The sequence below is a fragment of the Watersipora subatra genome, chromosome 9 (genome assembly GCF_963576615.1).
Source record: "Watersipora subatra chromosome 9, tzWatSuba1.1, whole genome shotgun sequence".
In the NCBI taxonomy this organism is placed as follows: domain Eukaryota; kingdom Metazoa; phylum Bryozoa; class Gymnolaemata; order Cheilostomatida; family Watersiporidae; genus Watersipora; species Watersipora subatra.
In genome coordinates, this window is record NC_088716.1 from 60,218,309 (window position 1) to 60,246,042 (window position 27,734).

The following is a 27,734-nucleotide window of genomic DNA, read 5'->3' on the forward strand; positions in this document are numbered from 1 at the left end:
TGTACAAACATATACTAGATCGTTTATAGTATTTTTCAGCCGCTGCTTTATTTTTACAACTATTAATTAGTGCACGATGTCAAAGGCAAAAAAACGAACCTAAACTGAGAGTTACTTGGATTTTGGGTTTTCGTGTCTTATGAAAAATGGTCTTCGGCTTCCGCAATGCGTGATATGCCTGAAAACTTTCTCAAATGACTCCATGAGACCCGTTCAGTTGAAGCAAAACTCGCAAAAAATTCACCCCACACTAGCTGAGAACGATCGGAAAAACTTTTAGTCCAAGGAGCGGCAAGTAAACAGAAGCAGACTTGATGCAAGTGGAGATCTCTATGCTCATAGTAATGCACTTGTTACAGCTTCAAACGCTGTTTCCTACCGTATTGCTCAGTGTAAACAGCCACATACAATAGGAGAGACCCTGATCAAGCCATGTATGTTAGACTGCGCATCAATAGCACTTGGAAAACCAGCTGGGCAAAAATTTCAAGACCTCCCTTCATCCAACAATACTGTGAAGCGACGCATTGATGATATTGCAGGAAATATTGAGGAGAGAGTAGTTGCTAAGGTTAAAGCATCCCCATTTTGGGCCATACAACTTCATGAGTCAACTGATGTTGCCAGTCTTTCCCAGCTATTGGTGTATGGTAGATATGTGCTTGACACATCCATTGAAGAGGAGTTTCTGTTTTGTCAGCCCTTGCTTAGTAACAACTTCAGCAAGAGATCTGTTGAAAATAGTGGGAAATTTCCTTAAAAAGGCCAAGTTAGGTTGGGAGAATAAGTGTAATAAATTAATAAGTGTTGGAGCACTGGTGGAGCACCTGCTATGTTATGCACTGACGGAGCACATGCTATGTTATGCACTGATGGAGCACATGCTATGTTATGCACTGGTGGAGCACCTGCTATGTTAGAATGTAGATCAGGCTTTGTAAAACAAATCAAGCAGAAGAACCCTGATATAGAAGGAGTGCATTGCTTCATTCACCGTGAAGCATTGGCATCAAAGACTCTTCCACAAGCATTGAAATCAAACTTGGATGTGAACATAACAGTTGTGAATTACGTCAAAGCATCAGCACTAAATACCAGATTGTTCTCAGTACTGTGTTCTGAAAGTGATGTCGTGTTTACAACTTCGTTATTTTATACTGAAGTGTGGTGGTTGTCCAAAGGAAACATGTTAGGCAGGCTCTTTGAGCTACGTCCGAGGTTATAAAATTTCTTGAAAGTAAAGGCCAGCATGCACTTTTAGCAGCCATGAAAGCTGATAACTATGTATTTGGGGCTGCATACCTGGTGGATACATTTGCCTCGCTAAACAAGTTGAACTTAAAGTTACAAAGAAGCAATCATCATTTCCTTGCCTTTCATGACAGCATTGATGCTTTCAAAGCAAAGCTGGTACTGTGGCATACACGAACCTGCACTGGGAACACGGTATCCTTTCCCACACTCACTAAATTATTGGAAGAGAAAACCTTTTCCTGGTAGTCTAGTGGCAACCATTACTGAACACCTGTTTGACTCCATCACACGAAATCCATTTCAACGCGCTGTTGAAGAAATTCCAGAAGAGCTACAATAGGAATTTGTTGAGTCGGTCAATATTTTTGCACTGAAAGATGATCTCAGATCAAAGTCTATTGACCAGCTTTGGCTCCGAGCAAGAAAAATTTCTCTACTCATTGCTGAAAAGGCAATAAAGATTCTGATGCCATTTAGGTGTGCCTACCTATGCGTAGTAGGATTTTCATCAATGCTGCACCTTAAAAATGAGAAAAGAAATCGACTTGACCTTGAGAGCAACTTGAGATGTGCATTATAAAATAAAGCCTGATTTGTGTAAACTTGCACAGAGGCATCAGCAGGAGCGGTCTCATTAAAATTCATAATCTCACCCTACACCCGTTGAGTGTACCGGAATAACAATAATGTTGAGGTGATATATTACTATATATCCTACTCTCAGTTATTTAACAAATAAATACATGTATATATGCTGCTGACCTACATATATGTATCTGTGTAGCCCTGTTAGTGAATACAATATAGTATAGGTTCACACTTCACATTTTCCAGGAGGGGAGAATTTGTATTTAAAAATTTTGCAAAGGGGTAAAAGCAAAAAAAAGGTTGGGGAGCACTCCCCTAAATTGTTTTAGAGGAGGATTCTCCTTTAAAGATGTGAAGTAAACATGCTATTGCTGTTTATATTTTCTTTTTCCTACGATTTTTGATGTAACTGATCTGTTGCATTTTTTCCTGTTTCATTATCAATTTCTGCAGTTTTTGGTATTATATCTTAACCTTTAATGTTTCTGATGTTTTAAGAGCAAAACATACCAAATGTTTACTTTTGTTTTCTATGTCCATCATCGTTCCCAAACCCTATACGATGCACTATCACAGTCTAAACAACTTGCTTATACAGCTTTGTGTCGTCCTGTGCTGGAATATGCTTGTACAGTATGGGATCCGAGTGAGAGACAGACACTACATTACTTTGAAATGGTTCAAAACCGAGCAACTCAATTCATAGCCAATCTCAAAGGTAAAGATAGTGTCAGCAACACTTGTGAAAAGCTAGGTTTTCAATCGCTTGAATCCAGAAGAAGAAATCGGAGAGTAGCTTTACTGATGAAGATTCTATCACATGAAAGTAAGCATAAAGTGTTAGCTTCTGCTTATGATGAGCTTACTACTGACAGAAAAGATACTGCCATAATCACACGTGCTGCTGCCCTGCTGCCCGTGGTGAACCAACATCAATATATGCCGTGACTCGCCTCTTTTATAACAGTTTCTTACCCAAAACCGTTAGAGACTTAAGATCTCAGACTGAAACTTAGCCTAATGCTGGAATCTAGGTGAACCAAAGTCTTAACCAAATTTTTACTTTTGAGGCACTTTCTCAAGGCCCCTGTGGCTAATTACAAGTGTATCATTACTATTGAGTAAGTGTCGATTAATTATAAATAGAAAATTTTTTATTAAAGTTGAACACGATTTATATCTACCCGTTTCTATTTATAGAATGCGGTATACACTACAGCTTATGGTGTAAAATGTTGAAAAAATACTTTACCGAAGTTGTTTTCTTGCCTGGAAACGGATTGCATAATTTACATAGTTTTATTTTAATGGGAAAATTGTTTCGATTTAGAACAACTCGGTTTTCGAACAACTTTCTTACACGCCGCTGAAAGTAATGAAATTTTAAATTTACAGTGGTTTGAAAACCTTTACAGTTGTTTTATTTATTTTTGACTTAGTTGTCCTGCACAAAACCTTTTCCTCATGATATGAAGTTTGAAAGTTACAGCTGTTTGAAAAAGTTTAAAAACCTTCACAGTTTTTTTTATTTTCTTTCTTCATTTATTTCAATTACACAAAACACTTTTCTCATAATATGTAGTTTGAAAGTTAGAGTGGCAAATGTTGTTATATGTTAAACTAAAATAAATTATACTTAATTATACAAAATTATAATTATATAAAATAGACTTTTATATTACCTTATTTATTAAATAATTTTTCATTGTAACCATAGCTAAACAAATTATATTTAGCCATTACTTGCTAATTATTTCACATTTACATTTAAACACATTTACAGTTTTATTTTTCTTCCTAATTTATTTCAACAAAACACTTCTTTCATGATATGAAATTTAAAAGTTGTAGTTGTTTGAAAAAGCTTGAAAATCTTTACACCTGTTTTCGTTTTCCTCTTAATTCATTTGAACTGCTTAAAAATATTTTTTCATGATGTGAAGTTTAAGAGTCAGAATGGTAATTGTTGTATACGGTATGTTATATAAAAATAAATTTTCTGTTCATTCAGACTTTTTTCTTTCTCGGGTAGTACAGCTAGTATATACATATGCATGTATTTTATGATAATGTACGTCATTAAAAAATGTACGTTGCTGGCCATGGTGTGTTCAGCGTTATTCGTTGTTGTTAAAAATGATTTTGTAAACAGATAAATGATAAAATTTCAGTTATATGAAGTATTTATCGATACATTGCGCCTACGGGTTACTATGCCCCTATAAACACGATGTTTTCTGCCAAACCATTTCAACAAACATTTCTCTCTAAATAAATATTTGGCGACTGTTGTACTGGCTTTTATTAGGTCATCACAATTTTTATTCGATTTTCGCATTTTGAATTACCGTAATTGGATCACTACCAAATCATTTGTTTCTTAGTTTACATACTTGCTTTTTATTTCCCATCTACATTTAGTTCTCTACTAATTTATTGCAGCTGCTCAGAATACTTTTTTCCAGCTAGACTATGTTTCTTTGATTCTCATTTGAAAATTTCTAACATCACTGTAGGATTATCTGTAAGATTTACTGTACTATCATGTAAGATTACAAGTCTCAGTTATTCCTCAATCTCCTATATTTACATTTATGTATATAGACATTCTTTTATTACATTTATAAATTTCTTGCAACTTTTTATGTTTATAATATAAGTTTTCTAAGTTTATTTCGTTATCGTTATTATTTTGATTTGTATTTTCTTAAACCTCTTGAACATCGTGTTTTAAGTTTAAGCATTGTTCATTCTCCTATCACTGTTATCATTACTGTTATCATTACATAGTTAGTTTCAACCTTTATTATTCGTATGAATTTCTCATTTAATAATTTTTTGCTGACATTGTTCTAATTAAATTTTAATTACAAAATACTACCATGTTCTGTCATATTTTTTTAACCGGTGTATAATATAAATGTATATATATATATATATATATACAGTGTATACATATATAATATAGATGTATCTATATACAGTGTATACATCTACATGCATGTTTCTCCAAGTTTGTCTTCCGTGTATTCGCGTATCTGTTGTTGTGATTGTTCATCTATAGCTATTAAAACCTTGCAATTGTAGTTTTGTTTTCTGATGGATTTAAACTAGTGCTGCACAATAAAAAAATATTGCACGATAGGTGTCGATTTTGTGTGGGACGATTTCATTTTGGGGTGTTTTGTAGGTCGATTCTGTAATCGGGTATATCCACGTTTTCGATATCATGTCAAGACGGTAAATGTCTGTGTTTAATTAGCAGAACTAACATCGGTTATCGTCAGCTATTGTGACTCAATATCGGCACCGGGGTAGTTCCTGAAAACTTATTCGCGGATTTCTTTGCTCTTTGGGAATCTTTTAGAAATGGACTGACAAGGTAGAAAAAAGTTTCATAAACAATAATCTTGATTCATAATTTTACAAAGTGAAGTTGAACTGTTGAGCTAGTAAAACAAAGCAGGTTTTAGTTTTTTTGTGTTTGGACACGATTATCGCCCTTGTATTTCTGTTTTTGGTGAAACATCACAATATTCTATATCAAGAGAGTATAACTCTAAAGTTTCGATATTGAACAATATAGATAGCTCACAGGGCCAATATATTGTTTTGGCATGCGGTGTTATATAAACATTATGCATCACACGCACACACATAAAGAAATATCATGGTGTCTTGCAAGAAAGTGGGATATTTATTTAAGATTCTGCTGCAGCTTACCAATAAAAGATGCAAAGAATAGTCATGAAAAGCAGTAACAATTAGAGACACTCTACTGAACTCTGCACAACTCCTACAGCTAAGAATTTCACAGCAAAGGCGGTCTCAACTTGAAAGCGTTGTCTAATAAACTGGCTCAATAAGTTTTCTAATTCTATAGCTTTGCCTTCATGTTTGTAAAACTACTACATAAGCGATGAAGCTCGGTACAACCTCAATTACAAAAACTTCTCTAAAGAATTTAAGAACTTACAAAGAAAATACAGAAAAGAAACAGCCTTGAACCTAGCAGCAATTGTTTTTTAATATTCAAAAAATAGTCAAAAACCTAAATTTATGATCAATCTGTATTCTTAGCTTAGATATCAATATCAAAGAAATATTATTGAAATAAATCAGTAGCTTATACCTGTTGTTTGTGTTTATATTGAACCAACGTGAGAGTTGAAGTAAATTTTTTGCAATCAATATTTGCTTGCAATCAATCAAATATTACTTGCAATCAATAGATATTTGCTTAGTGCAGTAATCATAGAACAGGGCAAAATACAGGATCAGAAGTACACATGCAGGTGGCGATATAAAAAATTTCTCCAGGAGGACAAGATTCAATCATTCCAGAAGAAGTGTCAAAGAACTCCTGGCAGACTGTACCAGGAACGATGCTTCTAGTAAAGCCTTCATCAGTATTGCATTCTTCTGCAAAAAATAAACATACATGCACATTGTACTAAAATAACGGTATCTTTTTTAAATTGACATGGAACTCGCTTTACCAGTCAATCAGTGTTGGGCATTTTTCAAATAGATGCTATTGCTGTTCCTGTTGACCTACATAGCTATTCATATACACAGACTGGTGTATACGTACAGATAGATGTTTACTCATTTATAGGTAGTTACTTGCTGGGTGTACAATAAACAAGAAATCTGCTCTACTGAGTTTATGAAATACAGCAAAGATTTGAAAACTATCTCTCCTCCTGTAACCAGCCTATAATTGACAAACTGTAGACAAGCTTTTTTATCGTTTATCGTAAAACCTCTAATTGAATGCGTGGCGCTTTATTATTCAACCCTTTCTCTCTAGTGGTGGTCTATTGGAGGGGGTTTCCAATAGAGGCTGGTGTAGGAATAGTCTCTAGATAAATAAAAAAATAAAAAGCTTTGGAGTTGGGTGACGAGAGAATTAATTGTTATTTTTGTAAACAATTCATTATTAATACAATTTTGTGGACACATCTACAAATCAATTGATCTCATGGGATCAGAGATTTTCAAAGTGACGGTCAAATGGAGGTGGCATTCAATTACAGAGTGGCACTCGATTTTTCAACTCTTCTCTCACAGTGGCTCTCAAATAGAGGTGACGTTCAAATAGAGGTAGCATTCAATTAGAGTTTTTAGGGTAAATACGAAAATAATTACCAGTGGACGAGTGCTCACAAGTTAATAAGGAGGTTATTCCAAAAAATAAAGCCCACACTATTGATATCCAAAAATTCCGTCATTTTTTGTATGCATAAAATGTTTGGTTGAATAAGTCATATCTTAAAGGTTGACTTACATCAAAATTCACATTACAGTTATTTGGTATCAAAAGATTCACCATGTCTTACTCTGTTGTGTTGTAGGTGCCAAATATGTGGAAATGTGTTTACAAGCTCTAAAAAGCTCAAAAATGAAAAGCCGCCGTATATTGGAATCCGTTTATTTCTCTGACGTAGCCATGACAGTTTGGTTATTGTCTTGTCACGTGATTTTCTCACGTGAATTGAAAGGCCAATAAAAAGCTCAATATAAACTTTTCGTAGCACTAATTTATGACAAACACTTCGGGTTTTACCGAAGACCCCGTATCAAATATAGATGCTCGCTACTTTACAGTTTTGTTTCGGCTTGAACTAATCGTCAAGTCGTAATCTGATCATGTGACCCAATACTTCGAAAATAATTTTTGCAGCACTTTTCGATTATCACAGGTGACCAACAGGCTCGTCATGATTATCAGACAATGATATGTTCTCCTTCAAGGTACAGTTAAAAAATTAAATGAATTTCTACAGTAACTTATAAGATATCACTGCTAAAAGTGACAACATTACAATGACGATAAAACAGACGCGTAAGAACAATAGACACGATTTAATTGAATGCGTGAAGTATATTTGTGAAAATATTTCGACGAATAAGGTTGCATGAAAGTGTAAACAGAAACCATCTACCACAGCTACGTCCTATTTGAGCCGTTTTGGAAAGAGAATCCAAACTACGGCGGTCTCGTGTGGCTGCGATTAACTGTTCGTTTTTGAGCTTTTAAGAGCTTGTAATCACATTCCCACATATTTGGCACCTACAACACAACAGAGTAAGACATGGTGAATCCTTTGATATCAAATAACTGTAATGTGAATTTTGTTGCAAGTCAACCTTGAAGCTCCTCTAGCAAAGTTTGAGTTGAGATTCAATAAGGACGTTAGTTGTATGCTATATAGCAATAAAAGAGTGACTAACAATTTTTTATTGCATTTTCTAAGTAATGCTATATAAGGTAAATACATATTACTTCTTTTCTAGGTAATCTGTAAGTGTAACAGCGCAAGCGGAGAAATATTCACCTCATCTATGATTGTTACAGTTTGGTTTTTTTAAACCGACTTCAGACTCAAATTAGCTGTTACTTGAAATATACACTTATGCCAGACATACACAATACATAGTAATATTCTCAACAAAAACATATATAATGTTATTTTGTAGTTGAAGCATTTTGTTTTAAACAAAGTTGATGTTTGCTACTTTTAGTTATTATTATGTTATATGTTAAATTATTCACTCCTGTAATAAACATAAATTCAACAAAGCTGCACCATCTTAACGAAAAGGTCTAAGCAACAGTGGCTACGATCACAGACTTGTTAGTTTTCAGCTTTATATCAAGTACTCTTCAGCTTGCACTTAAGTGACAGACGGAGCGACGCAAGGAAGTACCAAGCAGTGTGAAGCAAAACAGAACTTGCAAACAATCAATCAGGTTACAGCACAAGTGTCAAATCATGACTCATGCAGGTCAATAAGTAGGGCAAGCAGTAATACCGGCTTTGCTGCATTGCGCTGGCAAGGCCGTTGTTACTGCCTTGCGGTAGGAATTGCGTCATCATGGGGATCGTGTATTATCAATATCAACAAGACTAACATTCAGAAACAATTATGGCACAACCCTCTTCACCAAATCAATGTAAAATGAACCAAATGTGCAATTCACCTGCTGTGCAGAGTATATAACAAACATGTCTTAATTTAGGTATTCTTGCATGACCAACACCAGGCAGCATATAGACTTACACCACAGGCACTTACTAAACAGTAAATAACCAGAAACATATAACAGTAAAATCTGTCACAGTAAAGGCCAACTGCTAGCTGAATGGAAATTGTCTGCTAGGGAAGTGTGACAACTCCAGACACAGAATCGGATAGCTCTCACATCTGGCTTTGTCACACTGACTTAAAAGTATTTGAGAGGAGCCACAGAACACAATCAGGGACAAACGAGGATTAACTCTACAAACACTTCTGAAAGTTAATTACTCACAGCATATGCTGATAATAGGATAAAGTAAACAAGTATAGAGGAAGCTAGCGCTTACACAGATATAACAAAGATGTATTTTGTATATGAAAAGTACTACAAAATTGTAGACCCGAAACAGCCACTGTAGGTCACAAAAGTAAGATCAACAAAGAATGCAAACATGCCAAATCCTGCTTCCTTAGCCATCACCGAGACCGCAGATTCATTTCAACTGATGCGAGAGGAGGTAGAAGCAGGCGGAGAGGAGGTAGAAGAAATATAACAAGCCATTTAAAGGGAGTCATTGTCAAGTGTACTAACACAAAACTGGCTTATTATGAACTGGTAAACCTATCATAAGCCAGAAAGATCAAACATCAGCCTATCAGATATCAGCCTATCAGACATCAGCCTATCAGACATCAGCTTATCAGACATCAGCTTTTCAGACATCAGCCCATCAGACATCAGCCTATCAGACATCAGCCTATCAGGCATCAGCCTATCAGACATCAGCCTATCAGACATCAGCCTATCAAATATCAGCCCATCAGACATCAGCCTATCAGACATCAGCCCATCAGACATCAGCCTATCAGACATCAGCCTATCAGACATCAGCCAATCAGACATCAGAAAAATAACTTGATATCTACTTGATTGACTCTACTAATATAAGCTAACTTCTATAAGCAGTATGAAGACCTCGTATTTACCAATGTATAGAGTGTTGTTTCCTGGTCAACTTCAAATATTGTCCTGAGTTATTAGATAATGTGATGACTGGTCAAACGTCAGAAATACTTTAATCATTTAGCTAGAAAGTGACTGTCTTTAAAAAAATGTGCACGTTTAAAGCCTAACTGTTGTTTTAATATAGGTATTAACTGAGCACTAATTTTAAAAAGATAGCATTTGTATAAATAATATTTACTGAGTCAGAAAGATAACATGTGTATAAATAATATATACTAAGTCAGAAAGATAACATGTGTATAAATAATATATACTGAGTCAGAAAGGAATAACAGAAAGATAAAAAAGAGAAATCAAATATTATTTTTTTAGTAACAATGTATAATAATAGTATACAGTAGAATTAGGTAGTGGAAATGTGCTAGTGTCATCATGATCATGTGTACTTTTGCACTATACAATTGTAGTGCAATTACAAGTGTTGACACTAGTCATCTTTTCAATTATATACTATATATGTCAGCTTTAAAGTCTGCCTGGTTGTTGTATGATCAATACATAAACCCTGCTAGTCAAGCAGGCAGTACACTAATTTGAATTCTCATTCATATTATTTGTTCTACAGGTTCGAAACACTCATAACTGGGTGAAATTTATTGTTAGGTCAATTGCTCCACAGCCATCTTAAAAAGACAAAGGAATCAAGTCTTAACACCAATATAAGTCAATGCCAGACAGTTTGAGATGCCTTAAACATCTGCTCATCTCCAATCACAAGCTTTTTTTAAATTTCATGGCATTTCTGACCCTTCTTCACAGATATTCTAAAGCGTTGCTACTGCAGTAGTAGCTAGGTTGCAGGAGTGAGCAGTTGTCTGCTCATGCTACAGCTTTTGGATAACTCTCATTTCAACAGTACCGAAACAACGTAGTTTGAAGTAGACAGTGCATGACTGTATACAAAAAATAAAGTTATGTTTGCCCAAAAAACTAATAGCTCCATTTATCTTCAGGAAGCCCATGAGAAGTAATTCTAATAAAATATTGAGGGAAAGATATAAAACAACTTCTGATTAGTTGAAGCTGTAACATGTGACATCAACTAAGCTGGTGTTTGTTGATATGCAGGCCAACTATTAGCTATATGCGAAGTATTCTTGCTTCATGTTGACTGACCAATGTCACTCAGCAATGTCACTCAATTACTTCATCCAAACACCCATATTTACAAAAAGAAAAAGGAGCCAAGGTCATCACAGCAACCTCAGCTACATGCCTGAGAGACATACCTTTTGCTCTTACAAAAATGGGAACTTCAGAGCTCAAAGAGTCCTGATGAGTGAACAACCCCTAATTAATAGCCACAGTAACAATCACCCGCTCACTAAACTACTCCACATCTCATGTTTACTAACTCACGTGTGCAGGCAGGAGGAGGCTGTAGTGACCACTCTTTCGTTGGTAAGCACTCAGTGCTAGTAAGCGGTTGATATTGGGAATAAAGTACATAGCCAGGATAACAAGCGTATTGATAATTGTCACCAATAGCATAATTCTGCATGGTAGGAGACTCTGTGTTGATTCCTTCTGGTGGCGTTCCACATCCATCAGCTAAAAATGGAAAACTTCAACATGACAATAATGAAAACAAATATAAGTAGTCAATAATAGGATAATTCTACCAGCTCAGTGGCTTTTGGTATTATTAAGCTATTTTGAAGTATGTTGAGCATTTAGAAATAAAATGTACTCACAAAAAGTTAATAATGTTATACGTGTATAACATTAGATGTTCATTGACAGACTACGGAGTACACCTTACCACTGCAGACGGGAGGAAAGTCTAATGAAAGTGATCCATCTGGTAGACAGACTAGACAGAGCTCATCATCAGTTGAGTAGCCTTCCATGCATTCATACTGATAGATATCGAGGTAGATCATGCCTGTCTCTAGACATGCTGGAACAGGCTTGGTGTTTGTGCCATTAGCAGGAGCATCACAGACAATTGCTGTTAAAATATCAGTTGCGGTGACATATTATACCGACTTACACTCAATGAACATTATATATATTTATACCCAATTATTGTTATATTTACTTACACTTGATGAACGTTACACCTACTTATATTCTATAAATATGATGTTTACTTGTACTCAATAAGGATATCTACTTACACTTCATGAGCATTATATCTACTTACACTCAATAAACATTATATCTACTTACAATCAATAAACGTTATATCTACTTACACTCAATAAACGTTATATCTACTTACACTCAATAAAAGTTATATCTACTTACGCTCAATAAACGTTATACCTACTTACACTCAATAAACGTTATACCTACTTACACTCAATGAACATTATATCTACTTACACTCAATGAACATTATATCTACTTACACTCAATAAACATTATATCTACTTACACTCAATAAACTCTATAGCTACTTACACTCAATAAACGTTATATCTACTTACGCTCAATAAACGTTATACCTACTTACACTCAATAAACGTTATACCTACTTACACTCAATGAAAATTATATCTACTTACACTCAATAAACATTATATCTACTTACATTCAATAAACGCTATAGCTACTTACACTCAATAAACGTTATATCTACTTACACTCAATAAACGTTATATCTACTTACACTCAATAAACGTTATGTCTACTTACACTCAATAAACGTTATATCTACTTACACTCAATAAACGTTATATCTACTTACACTCAATAAAAGTTATATCTACTTTCGCTCAATAAACGTTATACCTACTTACACTCAATAAACGTTATACCTACTTACACTCAATGAACATTATATCTACTTACACTCAATGAACATTATATCTACTTACACTCAATAAACATTATATCTACTTACACTCAATAAACGTTATATCTACTTACACTCAATAAACGTTATATCTACTTACACTCAATAAACGTTATATCTACTTACACTCAATAAACGCTATACCTACTTACACTCAATAAACGTTATACCTACTTACACTCAATGAACATTATATCTACTTACACTCAGTAAACGTTATATCTACTTACACTCAATAAACGTTATAGCTACTTACACTCAATAAACGTTATATCTACTTACACTCAATAAACATTATATCTACTTACACTCAATAAACGCTATACCTACTTACGCTCAATAAACGTTATACCTACTTACACTCAATGAACATTATATCTACTTACACTCAGTAAACGTTATATCTACTTACACTCAATAAACGTTATAGCTACTTACACTCAATAAACGTTATATCTACTTACACTCAATAAACATTATATCTACTTACACTCAATAAACGTCATAGCTACTTATATCTACTATATATACTCAATAAACATTATACCTACTTATCTACAATAAACATTATAATTATCTAACTCTTTTCAATAAACTTTATACTCAAGGAATACATACTTATACTCAAGGAACATTGTTTCTACTGGTAGTAGACATAGTACTTTTATTTTTGCAAAGCGGTAGCAATGGTGGTTAAGGTAGAAACAGTTTTATTAATTGTTTATGTTGACATTATACAAATTAAGCTATCTTAATATTTTTTTCTAAGTAACCAGATTAATACAAACTGTACTTTATATTTAGGCATTTTTCTTGTTTAACATAGAGTGGCATAATAGTGAACTATTGAACCAAATACTGCATCGAATCTTGTACTATACTGTACTATCATCTATAAAAGATCTTCTGCAATATTAAGGTTTGCAATCATGATATCTCTAACTTACGGTGGCATGATGGTGGATCACTGGAAAAGGTACCATTGGGGTAACAGACTATACAAGTTTCATCTGTCGTGTAATACCCTTCTAAGCACTTGTAAGTGTAGATATCAAAGGTAGAGAGAGCAATACCTGACACTTCTACTGTAAAATTGCCATCTGCTGGCAAGCCACATACGGTGTTCCATTCATCGGGGGAGAGCTCTAAAGCGTCTACTGTAACGATTAAACATTACCAGAAGTTGTTATTTTCAGATACTCTCAACAATTTTATATATAGATGTGGAACAGCTTTTGTTTTTAAAACACAGTTTATTGATTTGTCCACTTTGTTCAACTCGCAGTATATTCATCGTTTAGATAAACAGCTGTGCCTAACTCTTGTAGAATTTATATTCACTTATGTTTATAAAAAAGTTATATTTTTACATTTTCACATATTTGAGTAGTTTTTTTTATTTAGATGTTCATATGTAAGCCTGTAAAGCATGAGCAAAAAATCAAATTATTGCCAGAAGCTGGAACAATATAGAAGCTGTGCTATTTTATATAAATGCAATACCCCAGTTGTACAAAACAGCTAGTGGAAATTATAAAGCTTATGCTTGTTGAACATCAAACTTCTGCAAAAAAACTGATAGAATCAATTACTTTTACAAATTTGCGAAATTGACTGTCAGTCAGGAAATTCTTTTTTTTTGACTAAGCAAACCTTATCTGAAAAATATTTTGCAACTATTTAAAAATGCAGGCTTTTAAATTATATGCGATTCTTATTTTACTCCAGTAACACTTCAGCCTAGAACGTTTTAGAACCTTCTAGAACCTTTTAGAACCTTCTAGAGCCAGTCAAAAAGAGTTCCTTCATTACAATCGTGCAGTAGTTTAACTACCGGTAGTCCAGTATTGTCAACTACATAGGCTTGTTAGAGCATCAGATTTCTAGCTGCATAAGAACTTCTATATTCAACAGCTTTACAGGTCAGAGATTAGACTTGAACTGTACTGGTCTATACAGGTCAAAAATTAAACTTAACTCGTATAGGTCTATACATTTCAGAGATTAGGCCTGACTTGTACAAATCTATACAGGACAAAGGTTAGGCCCGACTTGTATAAATCTATGCAGGTCGAAGATTAAACGGGATCTGTACAGGTCAAAGATTAGACATGACCTGTACAGGTCTATTCGGTTCAGAGATTATTCTCTTCAGTTCATCTGAGTCCCCTATTTCTAATCTAATCACATGCATACAACCGCAGTCCAGTGTCTTGTGAGAGATCACCAGTGTGCTAATAAAGCGCAGGTAATAGGTAACTAACTATCTGCACAATTATCTCCCAATACAAGATGGCAATTGATTGGCAAGGTTATTGTAGTGTCAGGCTAGCAAACTGAAAGTCACGAGTGCAAATGACAAATGAGGCAATCTTGTTCTCAAGCCCCAATTGTGGCTTTAGACAGAGGGGCAGACGGATGAATGGGTAAGGCTCTTATTATAATAAAGATCTAATTTATTTAGGTATATATTTTAGTATTTGTTACTTATATAAACAAAAATCGTTATTGTTCTTTTTGTTTATCACTATTTGCTCAATTGTGTCACTATTGACTAATTCATGTACTTGCTTTTGAGTACTTAGGACTATTCAATCATTGAAGATATAAAAATAATCTTATCTTTGCTGCTAGTCATGATAAATTAAATCAAATTAACATCATCAGCGATGTATTCAGTAGATGACAAGTTCATTCATATCTACAAAGTCATCGGTAGTAAAGTACAAAGTTTAACACCTGCAGAATACCCTAAACTTACCATTACAAATGATAGGATCAGTTGGAGTAAAGGTACCATCTTCAGTACAGGTGACAATCATGTTTTTTCCAGGAATATCAGGTAGGTAGCCAGGTAGGCATGAGTACACGTAGGTCTGCTCATACTTAATAGAAGTAGCTGCAGGAACCGCTACAGTGCCTGTGCCATCAGGTGGTGCTCCACAGTTAACAGCTGTCAGGGCATAGATCAAGAGAATTTGACAGATTTGCGGGTACTCAACAATTCACAGGTTAGGATTGGAACCTTGTTTAGAAGAGACCTTCACATCCAAAAATATTGGTCTAGCATCTTAAAGCTAGTTGTTTTTTCTTGTATACTAGACTACTATAAGTTTGAAGTTGAAATTAAAAAGTAACATTCGGTTGAGGAAACTAAACACAAATAGATGGCAAAAGAAGGCAGAAAACAGAGCTGCATGGATTTCAATAATAAAGCCTAAACCATAAAACAGTCACTGTGGAAGCGGCCAGTTGCAAAAGGGCAATCAATGCGGTTACTTTTAAAGAGATAGATAAGAAGAGATAGATCTGAAGAGATGGAAAGATGGAGAGATGGAGAGATAGAGAGATGGAGAGATGGAGAGATAGAGAGATAGAGAGATGGAGAGATGGAGAGATAGAGAGGTTGAGAGATAAAGAGATGGAAAGAGGTATAGTGATAGAGTAATAGAGAGACAGATAGATACAGTCAAACATGGATAACTCGTCCACGGATAGCTCGAACACATGGTTAATTCGAACGGTTTCTTTGGTCCGTTCCCACGTAATGATAAATTGCTATAGATAACTCGAACTCAACACTGTTAATTCGAACTGTTTTTTTGCCCATCAGCTACCGAAACGGTTGTTATCGCTTTAGAAAATCATTTTATTCAAAGCCATAGAGGTAAACCTCATCTTTTCGTAATTCATAAGCGTTGTTATTACCACCATCGGCAAAATAATTTTGTCAACGACTTTTCTAAAGGTTTGGTCAAATTTGATTTATACTGCTATACGATTAATAGCACGGGCTTGCCGGGTCACGCGCGCAAGGATTTTCGCCACGCACATACAAAACAAAAACAGCATGTTGTTTTGTATGTTTTGTATATAAAATCCTTGCGTGCGTGACCCGGCTAGCCCGTGACGAATAGTTTTCCGACGTTGATTCCGTGTTGAATCAACGTCGGAATGTTGAATGTTTAAAACGTCTTAAAAATTGTTTTTATTAAACGTATACGTTGTCTTTGCTAAAAAAACTATTCATCGTTTGACCTAAACACAGAATACGTGTGTACATTCAATAAGTATCCATTCAAAAAGCGTGAGTGATATACAATGTACCGTTAAACCTCGTAAAACTTTTAATTGAACTGCCTCGGAGTGTTGCTCTTAACGAATCCCAGGTAAAGTAAGGGATTTTTCTTTGGTAACTTTTTCTTGAAGTTGCATAAACTTCAAGAAAAATCGGAAAAATTGATCATGGGTAAAACGCTCAAAAGAAAAAGATGTCTTTTCTTTTGAGCATTTCAACAACGATCAAGTTTTGCCAAAGTCAATCTAAAAAAACGTCCTGGCAATAACATCACCTCAAACAACAAACCAATCTCAAGTGATAGAAAAATCTCTATACTTTTGGATAAAAACGTTTTAAACTTTACATTAGAAGCATTTAATTTGAAACAAGCCATTTGTGCTTTTGATTTATATTATAGTTTGCATATGTACATGTATCTACTAATAAATAAGTAAATACATGGACTTGTGACAGTGCTCTGATAACTTGAACGCTCTGATAATTCGAACACTTTTGCTCGGTCTCGTGAAGTTCGAGTTATCCATGTTTGACTGTAGTTAGAAAGTTAGAAAGATAGGGGGGTAGAAAGATAGAACAATAGAGAGGTCGGAAGATAGAGAGATAGAGATAGATGAGAGAGATAGATGAGAGAGATAGATGGGAGAGAGATAGATGAGAGAGAGATAGATGAGAGAGAGATAGATGAGAGAGAAATAAATTAGAGAGAAATAGATGAGAGAGAGATAGATGAGTGAGAGATAGATGAGAGAGAGAGAGATAGATGAGAGAGAGATAGATGAGAGAGAGATAAATGAGAGAGAGATAGATGAAAGAGAGATGAAAGAGAGATAGATGAGAGAGAGATAGATGAGAGAGAGATAGATGAGAGAGAGATAGATGAGAGAGAGAAAGATGAGAGAGATAGATGAGAGAGATAAGCTTGAATGGCCATACAATGAGCATTTGGCAGCAGATATGGATGATTTTGTTATGGAAATCATGTGAATTGTCATGCTTGCACAGAGCTTGATTTCGACAGCTGACACTGCTGACATCAAGATATCTAACAAATATGAATGATAATGATAGATAGACATAAAAGAGTTCTAATGATTTTAGTACGCATATTTAGCAAAACCTGTAAAGTTAATAAAACAAAAGTGTAATAAATTGAGTGTCAAGGGCTTCTATTTATTGTATAATCTAAGATCTGCATGTCAACAAATCAATTCAATCAAGTTAGTATTAAAATTATATTTTTTTTCACCAGCTTAGTGATTTGACAAGAAAGGGGTGAGATATATATGTCTGTTATTTCACAATGTATAGTGAGATAGCGGATAAATTATATCTCCTCACTTTTTGATACGCACTCATCAAAGCTGTCTAATACTTACGAACACATGTTGGTATTAAACCCCAGCCATTTGCAGAGCATTGGACCTTAGCTGTAGTTACCGAGTTGTCTTCTCCTTTAATGTGGTAGCCTGGTAGAGTACAACTGTATGGTGCCGCTTTTCCCACCTGCATAGGATGTTTGAGTTTAAAAAACAAAATAATAATTTAGTGAGCGCACAAATATGTAAAAATAATCTAAGATATATAATATTACTGTCACCTTCCACAGTTTGGTATATCAACCTCAACATTTTCCACCAAAGCAAATCTGTTAGAGTATGATTTTAGAACACTTAAGAAATCTACAATAGCTGCAGTTTACATCGAGATAGTTGAAATGACTAGAACAGCAAACGCAGACTATAGTCAGGCTCTTTATGATTTCCTTTCTCTATATCAATTTCTCTGTCATGTACTTTGAGACCTCATTTGAGTAAAGTTATGCACTAAATGATTTATAAACAAGAATATTTCTTTCACATATATAAAGTTGAGGAAAAGTTGAACTATGTCTGGCAAACGATACTACATGCAGCTTTTTACTGAATTGTTTCCAGATGATGATTAGTAACCAACCAAATCCTCAGGTATTTTGTGTTTGTTTTTCGGCATCATATATGCTTTTCCATTTCAAGGTAATAATTACAAGTCTAGCCATAACAACTTTACCTCGTAAACATGTTTAGTCACGTCAGCATGCTGTATAAAACAGTCTCCTGGTGGTGGAGGTGTGCACTGAGACGAGATTAGACTGACCATGGCTAGGAGCGCAAAGACAGCAATGAATCCTCTTTCCATCTGTAACAAGGCTAATACTTATAAATTGTAAAAGTTATTCTTGGCACCCTGTTTTCGGGTAAACACTGAAATAAAAGCATTGTAATAAGAAGGTAAAACATGGCTGTAGAAAAAGGAAAAGAAGATAAAATGCTTTGAACATAAGTCTTGGTTGTGGTTGTGAATATTGGCTATATTATAATTATCAACATGGTTTGTACAAGTAGACGAGCTTATTAGTTATTACCTTATTAGATATTACCTTATTAGTTATCGCTTTATTAGTTATCACCTTATTAGTTATTACCTTATTATTTATTACCTTATTAGATATTACCTTATTAGTTATTACCTTATTATTTATTACCTTATTAGTTATTACCTTATTAGTTATTACCTTATTAGTTATTACCTTATTAGCGTATTAGCTATTACCTTATAAGTTGTAGAATGGTAGATATGCAGCTATCTCAGACAGCTATCCTCATGAAGTCCTTTACTTCCCAGTGAACTCTGTTTGTCCATGTCTCAGTTTTTATACCAACTTCTCTTCATGGCCAACAGAGCAGTCAGCGTTTTAAACATGTTGGTCTCCTTAGCATGAACGCTCTGAAGAACCAACCAGCTGTCAATGCTATGGCACTCTGTGAAAACAGTCTTCAACTCCGCATGCACACAAGGAGCAGCTGGATGGAATCCCTTTTTTGTTGTGAATTGGAAGTTGCTTTTTATTGGCTCTGCTACAATTGTAGTTTGATTGGTTTCATGATGGCAGTTAAAAAGTCAGAGGGCATTTGAGTTACTATAAGACACTCAATTTCATTGGTCGATAGAGCAGAATAAAATGATATATAATATACCATAGGCTAATTTTTGATTGTAACTTCTTTTATTAGGCTTTTGTTTTCACTACTGAATGAGTAGGCAACTTGAAAGTGAATTTCAATATCTTTGCTGCACCAAGAAAGGGAGCACCTACGTTGCATACCAATATTGACAACACTACCCAGCTCTAAGGTCACTTATCTGCAAAATAAGTAAAAAACTGTCTTTCATTATATTATCTCACATGTGTTTTACTGTAGCAGCGAGAGTTTGGAAGTTTTAGAGCGTGTTATCGACTTCTGGTGGACTTGTTTGATCTGTTTGCTTCTTGTTCATATTTAGAATGCTATGTTCTGCTACTGAACCAAACAATATACATGCAGCTCTCTATTGTATTTTCAATAAGCAAACAGCTATTCCTTATGATTTAAATCTTCAATAGTACATAAGTTATGACAAATTTAATAGAAATCATCTCTATAGTAGATTGCGCTGCATGTATTTTATACACGTTAACAAAGCATTCTGAAATAGTGGCTAACTAGTTCAATCATTTGGTACTCAGTTTGGATGGAATACTACTTAGACAGTCTACCAACATATTCAGCGAAGGCCTGAAAACAGGTTCATGTAGCAAAATTTTGTACGATTGGGTAAAGTTTGAATAGGAAACATATAGTGTTTTATTAAATGAATTTAAGGGTTGCTATTGGCAAATAATTTTTATTATATTTAAATGTAAATAGGGATGATGCTTTAGTAAATTATTTGAATTGGTTATGTTTATCAAGAATAAATTTTTAAAACCACAACAACACTTAGATGACTGCAGCAATTATATTATACACATATTATATTATACACATATTATATTATACACATATTATACACATATTATATTATACACATATTATATTATGCACATATTATATTATACACATATTATATTATACACATATTATACTATACACATATTATATTATACACATATTATATTATACACATATTATATTATACACATATTATATTATACATATATTATATTATACACATATTATATTATACACATATTATATTATACACATATTATATTATATCATATTATTTCAAATGTAAACATGCTATAGTTCATTATCTGATTATATTATATGATTCTGAATTTTAGTTAAATGTAAAAAAAGGATTTTAAGAGGCCTGCTAGTCAGTAAATGAATCGTTTCAGCTTTTGTAAAACAGAATTGCAACTCACGATTTTGTATCTTATGAATTGAACTTTTTTTCTAATCAGACGGTCTGTTATCACCATTCAAGTATAAATAAACACTAATATATGATTGTTATCCTTTTAATGCAAGTTTTAAAAAGTGGCCATAGTTTAATTCGAGCTATATGCATAAGCTAATAGTACTTCTACAATTTATTATAAATGCTGAAGATCAAGTCTCTCAACCTCGCTGCGTTACTTTGTTGAAAATATTTGATCTCATTGGACATTTCAGCCATGATATTTAGCCTTTTGAAAAAAAGCTATGTTTAGAAAATCACAAAATCATTGACTTAGGCGTTATTGCAGGACACGTACAAGACCAAGAGTAGCCAAACTACAGTCCAAACTATGGGCCAACTGTGGTCCACTTGCTTATTTAAAGTGGCCTGCTTACTTGTGCTAATTTCTTGTGCGAGATAGTTTGTGAGACCCACTAGATTCGTTTTGTATAAGCTTCTGTTTGTACTGCTTTTTGACTAAATCTACAGTTATACAAGCATTTATAGACTTTGTAAATACTGTACTTCGCATTACGTTAGCATGTAATCATGTCACATCACTTCTTCTTGCATGACTCATTTGGTAATGTCAGAGACCGCAATGTTACAAAAATTCACTTCGCTCGAGAAGAGAGCTGCAGATGCTTTTTTGTGTGTGTCAAAATTGCTTGCAGAAGCTATGGCACCATACAATTATGCTGATCTAGTAGTCTTGCATGTTGGAAGTTGCAAAAACAGTGTTTCCTAATAACAGAGACATTGTTGACAGCTGCAATCAGTCTTGTTATCTCAGCAAACATGTACAAGATGCACAGATTAATTAGTAACAGTAAGTCTTAGTAAGATGACCTAGTAAGTCAAATACATACAGAAGTGCATAATTCGCAATGGTATTAAGTAACTCTAGATGAGTCAACAGGTATTTTGGATGTTGCACAACTAGTCATATTAATCAAGTATTATTTTGTTTTCATGATTTGTTGCACAGAAATACAATTTAGCTGTAATTTTTATGAGAGCCGTTGTGAAATGCAAAATATAAAAATGCATCAAATACAAACAGCTGCATCATATGTTAGCTGTTGGTAAAATGTGGTTTTGTTTCTAATATTTGCAAAACCTCTGTTTGTAGATTCTTTAACAGAGAAAGATTTGTTAAAGAGTTGATAACTCCTGTTGGCATTGAAGGAAACACAACTGGATCTACATTACAGACAGTTACCTTGAAGACACTAAGAGAACAAAGACTTTTTGATACTGATTGTGTTTCTGTCACCACTGATGGGGCACCAGCAATGACTAACAAGGAATAGGGATTGTTGGGTGATTAAAAACAAGTCAGTCAAAACTGTCAGCCTTCCGTTACATAATTTATCAAGCCCCGCTGTGTGGCATGCTTGATGGAGACTTCCTCATGTTGGTGAAAGATGCAATGAAAATTATGTTCAATTTCGTCACAAGAAACTAAAACAGTTTCTGAGAGATATTGATGCCCAGTATGATGAGCTTCCCACCAACAACAATGTGTGTTGACTCAGTAATGAAAATGCTTTCAGCAGAATATTGGAGTTACGGGAAAACTTGCTTGCATTTTTTGTAGCACGCGGCTCTAGCACTGAGATAGTTATTAATATGCTAAAAAGTGAAGAGCTCGTGGCTGATATAGCTTTTCTGGTTGACATCTGCGGGCACCTCGACACATTCAATTTGAAAATACAAAGAAAGGAAAAATCAATATTTGACCTTCATTTAGCTGTGAAGTCATATGCTTTCCATCCCCCATTTTTCACAAGTGACATTCGAGCAGATGTGCTGCACTTTCCTTGCCTCAAATTACGGCGAGATAAAAAGGAATACATCAATGTTCAACACTACTGTTACCATATCAACAATCTGAGACAAGGCATTTTATTGACTTTGACAAGATAGAAAGGTTGACTCAGCTCATAAAAACGCCTGTGATAACTAAAATAAAAGGTGATTAGACATTGGTCATCGGTGTACTTTCCCTTGTCAGTGGCTGTCATGCAGATGGAACTATGTTACCGGCAAACTACAGAGATTGTCTGGACTGCAGAGTTTTGGACCAAAGCTGCAACAAAGGCATTGTATCCTAACATGACTCAACTGGCACTTTGGCTGTGTACAATATTCTCATCAACATATCTATGCGAGTCTGCATTTTCCAAGATCAACCTCATTAAATCTAAGCAACGACCTGTCCTCATGCGAGACCACCTTCATCAATCAATGATATTAGCATATACTCAGATAGAATCCGACTACAAAAACATTTTGAGTACTAAATCCCAATTTCATCCTTATCATTAGAATTTTTGTATAAGTTCGTACTTTAGCGCACTACATTAGTATAGATATAATAACATAGTTTTTATGTATTTTCGTGCACGTGCATCATTTATAATACATGTAGTTTATATTCTGTTTAAAAGTAGAATAAAATTTGTTCATTACCTGTGTCACGATTGTTTTATGAGAAAATACATGTAGATACAAAAGCGAAAAACCTCTAGTCCAGCTGACTGCTTGATTTATAAAATTTAGCTAACTAGCAAAAATATTCGATTCCCTCTGCATTAGACTATGGCTCAAGGTCTGTTGAAGATGGCTTCTATACTTGCCAAGAACTGGCAGCCTGCATGACGTAATGTAATGCCTGACTATTCACAAATGGTTGTTTTTCAAGTTGACACGTTGCGCACGCACTGTTCAGAGAGTCAATTTCATTGACTTCTTATGTGGTTAAAAAGCATAAAAAGTTACATGGTGATGCACAGGTGAACTGCCAAATCTCGCATCTTTTCTCTCATTTCTCTCTCAACTCCTTTCTTTTTAGGTAAAGCTAAATTAACCTGCTACTGGTAATACATGTAACTCAGTGCCGCCTGTACATGGGTGGTGCTGACGGTGACTAAACCATCATCTTCTATACAAATCAAAAAAGTGAACCTGGCACCTTCACAAAATGAAAAACAACATCTACAAAAGTAGCGCGCCATACTAGTGACGCGCGGTCGCAGCTTCTAGTGGACGAAATTAAACAAACCCATTTATCGGCTAGCCGCTGTAACACGAGGGAAATGCTAGCATATCTCGATGTTTTTTTGCTCACTGGATACCATAATTAGGTTGGCGTAGGTTGTTTAACCATGTCAAGGTTAACTTTAAAAGGCCTTATGGTAACACTAGCATTTCACTTTAGAAGGACTTATGGTAACACTAGTATTTCACTTTAAAAGGACTTATGGTAACACTAGTATTTCACTTTAGAAGGACTTATGGTAACACTAGTATTTCACTTTAGAAGGACTTATGGTAACACTATAGTATTTCACTTAAGAAGGACTTATGGTAACACTAGTATTTCACTTTAGAAGGACTTATGGTAACACTAGTATTTCACTTTAGAAGGACTTATGGTAACACTATAGTATTTCACTTAAGAAGGACTTATGGTAACACTAGTATTTCACTTTAGAAGGACTTATGGTAACACTAGTATTTCACTTTAAAAGGACTTATGGTAACACTATAGTATTTCACTTAAGAAGGACTTATGGTAACACTAGTATTTCACTTTAGAAGGACTTATGGTAACACTAGTATTTCACTTTAGAAGGACTTATGGTAACACTAGTATTTCACTTTAGAAGGACTTATGGTAACACTAGTATTTCTGTCACAGAAAAAGGAGAAACAAATATGATTCTTTAGAGAGGTTAAACTATATGTTTTCATTTTTTATGGCAGAGATCTCCTGTTACCATAAGCCTTTTTAGAGGTAATCTTGACCTTAACCTTTGTTGTGATCCATGATCTATGGTCTAGGTATATCCATTATAACAATCACATGTTAGAAAGTCTTGTAGGTCTGTATGGTCAGAAGCAAACTTGCTAGAAGAAGCGCTTAAATGGCCAATCAAATCCCTTTCTCACTTTTGTGTACATTCCTTGGATTGGATTAAGTTTGCAAAACAAATTTATAAAAACCTAATTCTTTTTTCTAATTTATTAAAAAGAACTAATATTAAAGCAATCCTGGAATATTGGAAGTTCAAAGGTGGTTTATGTACATGTGCAATAGTTATTATTAAAATCGTAATACTATAACTTGGCAATACAAAATAAAACAGGTTGCAGTAAGTTGTTTACTCTTTTTAGCCTTTGATAATCGTGCTTGGTCAGAGGGTGAGAGAAGTTCTAGATGTCACATATTAATTATATGTGTTTGAATATTCTCCAATCAAATACATATAAATGTAATGAGTATAAGTACAATATAAATACAATGGAAATACGATATAAGTGCGATATAAGTACAATATAAGTACGATGTAAGTACGATATAAGTACTATATAAGTACGGTATAAGTACGGTATAAGTACGATATAAGTACGATATAAGTACGATATAAGTACTATATAAGTACGATATAAGTACGATATAAGTGCGATATAAGTACTATATAAGTACGGTATAAGTACGATATAAGTACGATATAAGTACGATGTAAGTACCATATAAGTACGATGTAAGTACAATATAAGTGCGACATAAGTGCGATATAAGTACGATATAAGTACAATATAAGTACGATGTAAGTACGATATAAGTACAATATAAGTACGGTATAAGTACGGTATAAGTACGATATAAGTACGATATAAGTACGATATAAGTACTATATAAGTACGATATAAGTGTGATATAAGTACTATATAAGTACGATATAAGTACGATATAAGTACGATATAAGTACGATATAAGTACGATATAAGTGCGATGTAAGTACTATATAAGTACGATATAAGTACGATATAAGTACGATATAAGTACTATATAAGTATGATATAAGTACTATATAAGTACGATATAAGTACTATATAAGTACGGTATAAGTACGATATAAGTATGATATAAGTACGGTATAAGTACGATATACGTATGAGTACAATTCGATAAGTAAAGATAATTTTACTATAAGTCAAGTTGTGATTGAGTTAGACACTTTATTCATTTTTTTTACAAATAATTGCCAGACAAGTCAACACATTTTTGACATCTTCATACTAGTTTTTTGACCCCATCAGCATAGAATTCTGTAGATTGCTTTCGTAACTATTCGCTCACAGCAGCTTTGACTTTGTCGTGAGTCTTTATATGAATGCCTTCTGTATGGGACTTAGGTGTACCAACGAGTTGACACTAAGAAGGTGCACGATTAGGGCTGTAAGGTGGGTGGTCCAACAATTCCCAACCTAGTTGGTTGATAGTCTCAACGGTTCTAGTGGTAATGCGTGGCCTTGCATTCTTTTTGTGGAAAATGACATCACAGAAACTGCATGCATACTCTCTGGTTCTTAATGTTCTTCTTAACTTGTAACAATTGGCAGTAATTTTCACTATTTACTGTGTTTCCCTACTCAAAAAAGCTTACTGTATTGGGCCTCCCATCCAAAAACCTTGTCAACATCACTTTCTTGTCACTTTTCTGTGCTCTGAACTTCTTTGTGACAGGAGATGATGGGTGCTTCTACCTCAATAACTGCTTATTTGACTCTGGCTCATAGCGTGCCACCCAAGTTTCATCACAAATCACAAGTCTGTTTAAAGAAAAATCTCCATTGCTTTGAACCCTCTCCAGATTCTTCCTAGAAATTTCCAGTTGCTAGCATTGTTGGTACCACTGTGTGTTTCAGGTAGTATCCACCTGCACCACACCTTTCAGTACTAAAGATCTTCATAAAAATGGAATGTATTGTTCCAATAGAGACGCTCAATGATTCAGCTATTTCCTTTACTTTTATCCTCTTGTCTGCCCTGACAAGCTTGTCCACAGCCTCCATATTTGCTGGTGTGGCTGCCTCTTTTAGCTTACTTGGCCTTGGTTCATCCTCAATAGAGGTCATTCCTTAAAACTGTTAGCCCGTTTGAAAACTATTTTGCTTGAAATAACTGCCACCATATTGATCTTTCATTCTCCTATAAATGCCATGTGGTTTGGCTCCTTCACTTGACAAAAATTTCATTACAGCGCTTTGTTCAACACACGAGCAAATTTGAAAAAAGGCACCCATTTTAAAATATTCACCAAAAAAGTGTATAGCTCCAATGTGACTAAAAGATATTACAGTATTAAGACAACACCTAAAAGAACATAACTCTAAAACATGCCTATATCACAACATAAGGTAATTATCTTTACTGATCAAATCGCCTTCGCAGAAATAAGTATAAGTGCTGGCAATAAGTAAATATAATCATAAATATAATATATTTATTATATTATATACACAATGTATATATGAATATGCCAATATTTATGTGTTAATCTATAAATGTGCTAATATAAAAGTATAAGTACAGTATAAGTACCATAAGTATGAAGGGAGGCTTAAAAAGCTCTTGTCGGTCTCCTACCATCCATCACTTATTTAGGGAGACAGAATGAGCACAATTCAAGATGGATACTTTGCTTAGTCTACTCCAGGCACCAGTTCAATTCAACGCCTCTACTAGTAATTACATGTTTTTTAATTTTAAATTTTCTCAAATTAAATACAGTTCGTAAGCATTAATGTTTGAAAGCAAATAATAATTCGTTCACATCATAAACTAAAGACTTCTGTATCTATCTTGCATGTATTTTATAACAAGAATATTTTTGTTTGTAACATCCGTCTCAAAATTT

At 34.3% G+C, this 27,734-nt stretch overlaps 1 protein-coding gene across 1 annotated transcript in view; it reads right to left on the bottom strand.

Moving 5' to 3' along the window:
• The window catches only part of LOC137405304 (sushi, von Willebrand factor type A, EGF and pentraxin domain-containing protein 1-like), a 78,362-nt gene extending 51,410 nt beyond the window's left edge, over nt 1-26,952 (bottom strand). Inside the window, exons 1-4 of the mRNA XM_068091531.1 lie at nt 26,754-26,952; nt 15,457-15,648; nt 11,658-11,846; nt 11,255-11,446 (exon numbers count right to left, since the gene is read on the bottom strand). Coding sequence (XP_067947632.1) covers nt 11,255-11,446; nt 11,658-11,846; nt 15,457-15,648; nt 26,754-26,952 — 772 coding nt within the window. The remainder of the gene's footprint in view (nt 1-11,254; nt 11,447-11,657; nt 11,847-15,456; nt 15,649-26,753) is intronic.
• Between the last annotated feature and the right edge of the window lie 782 nt (nt 26,953-27,734).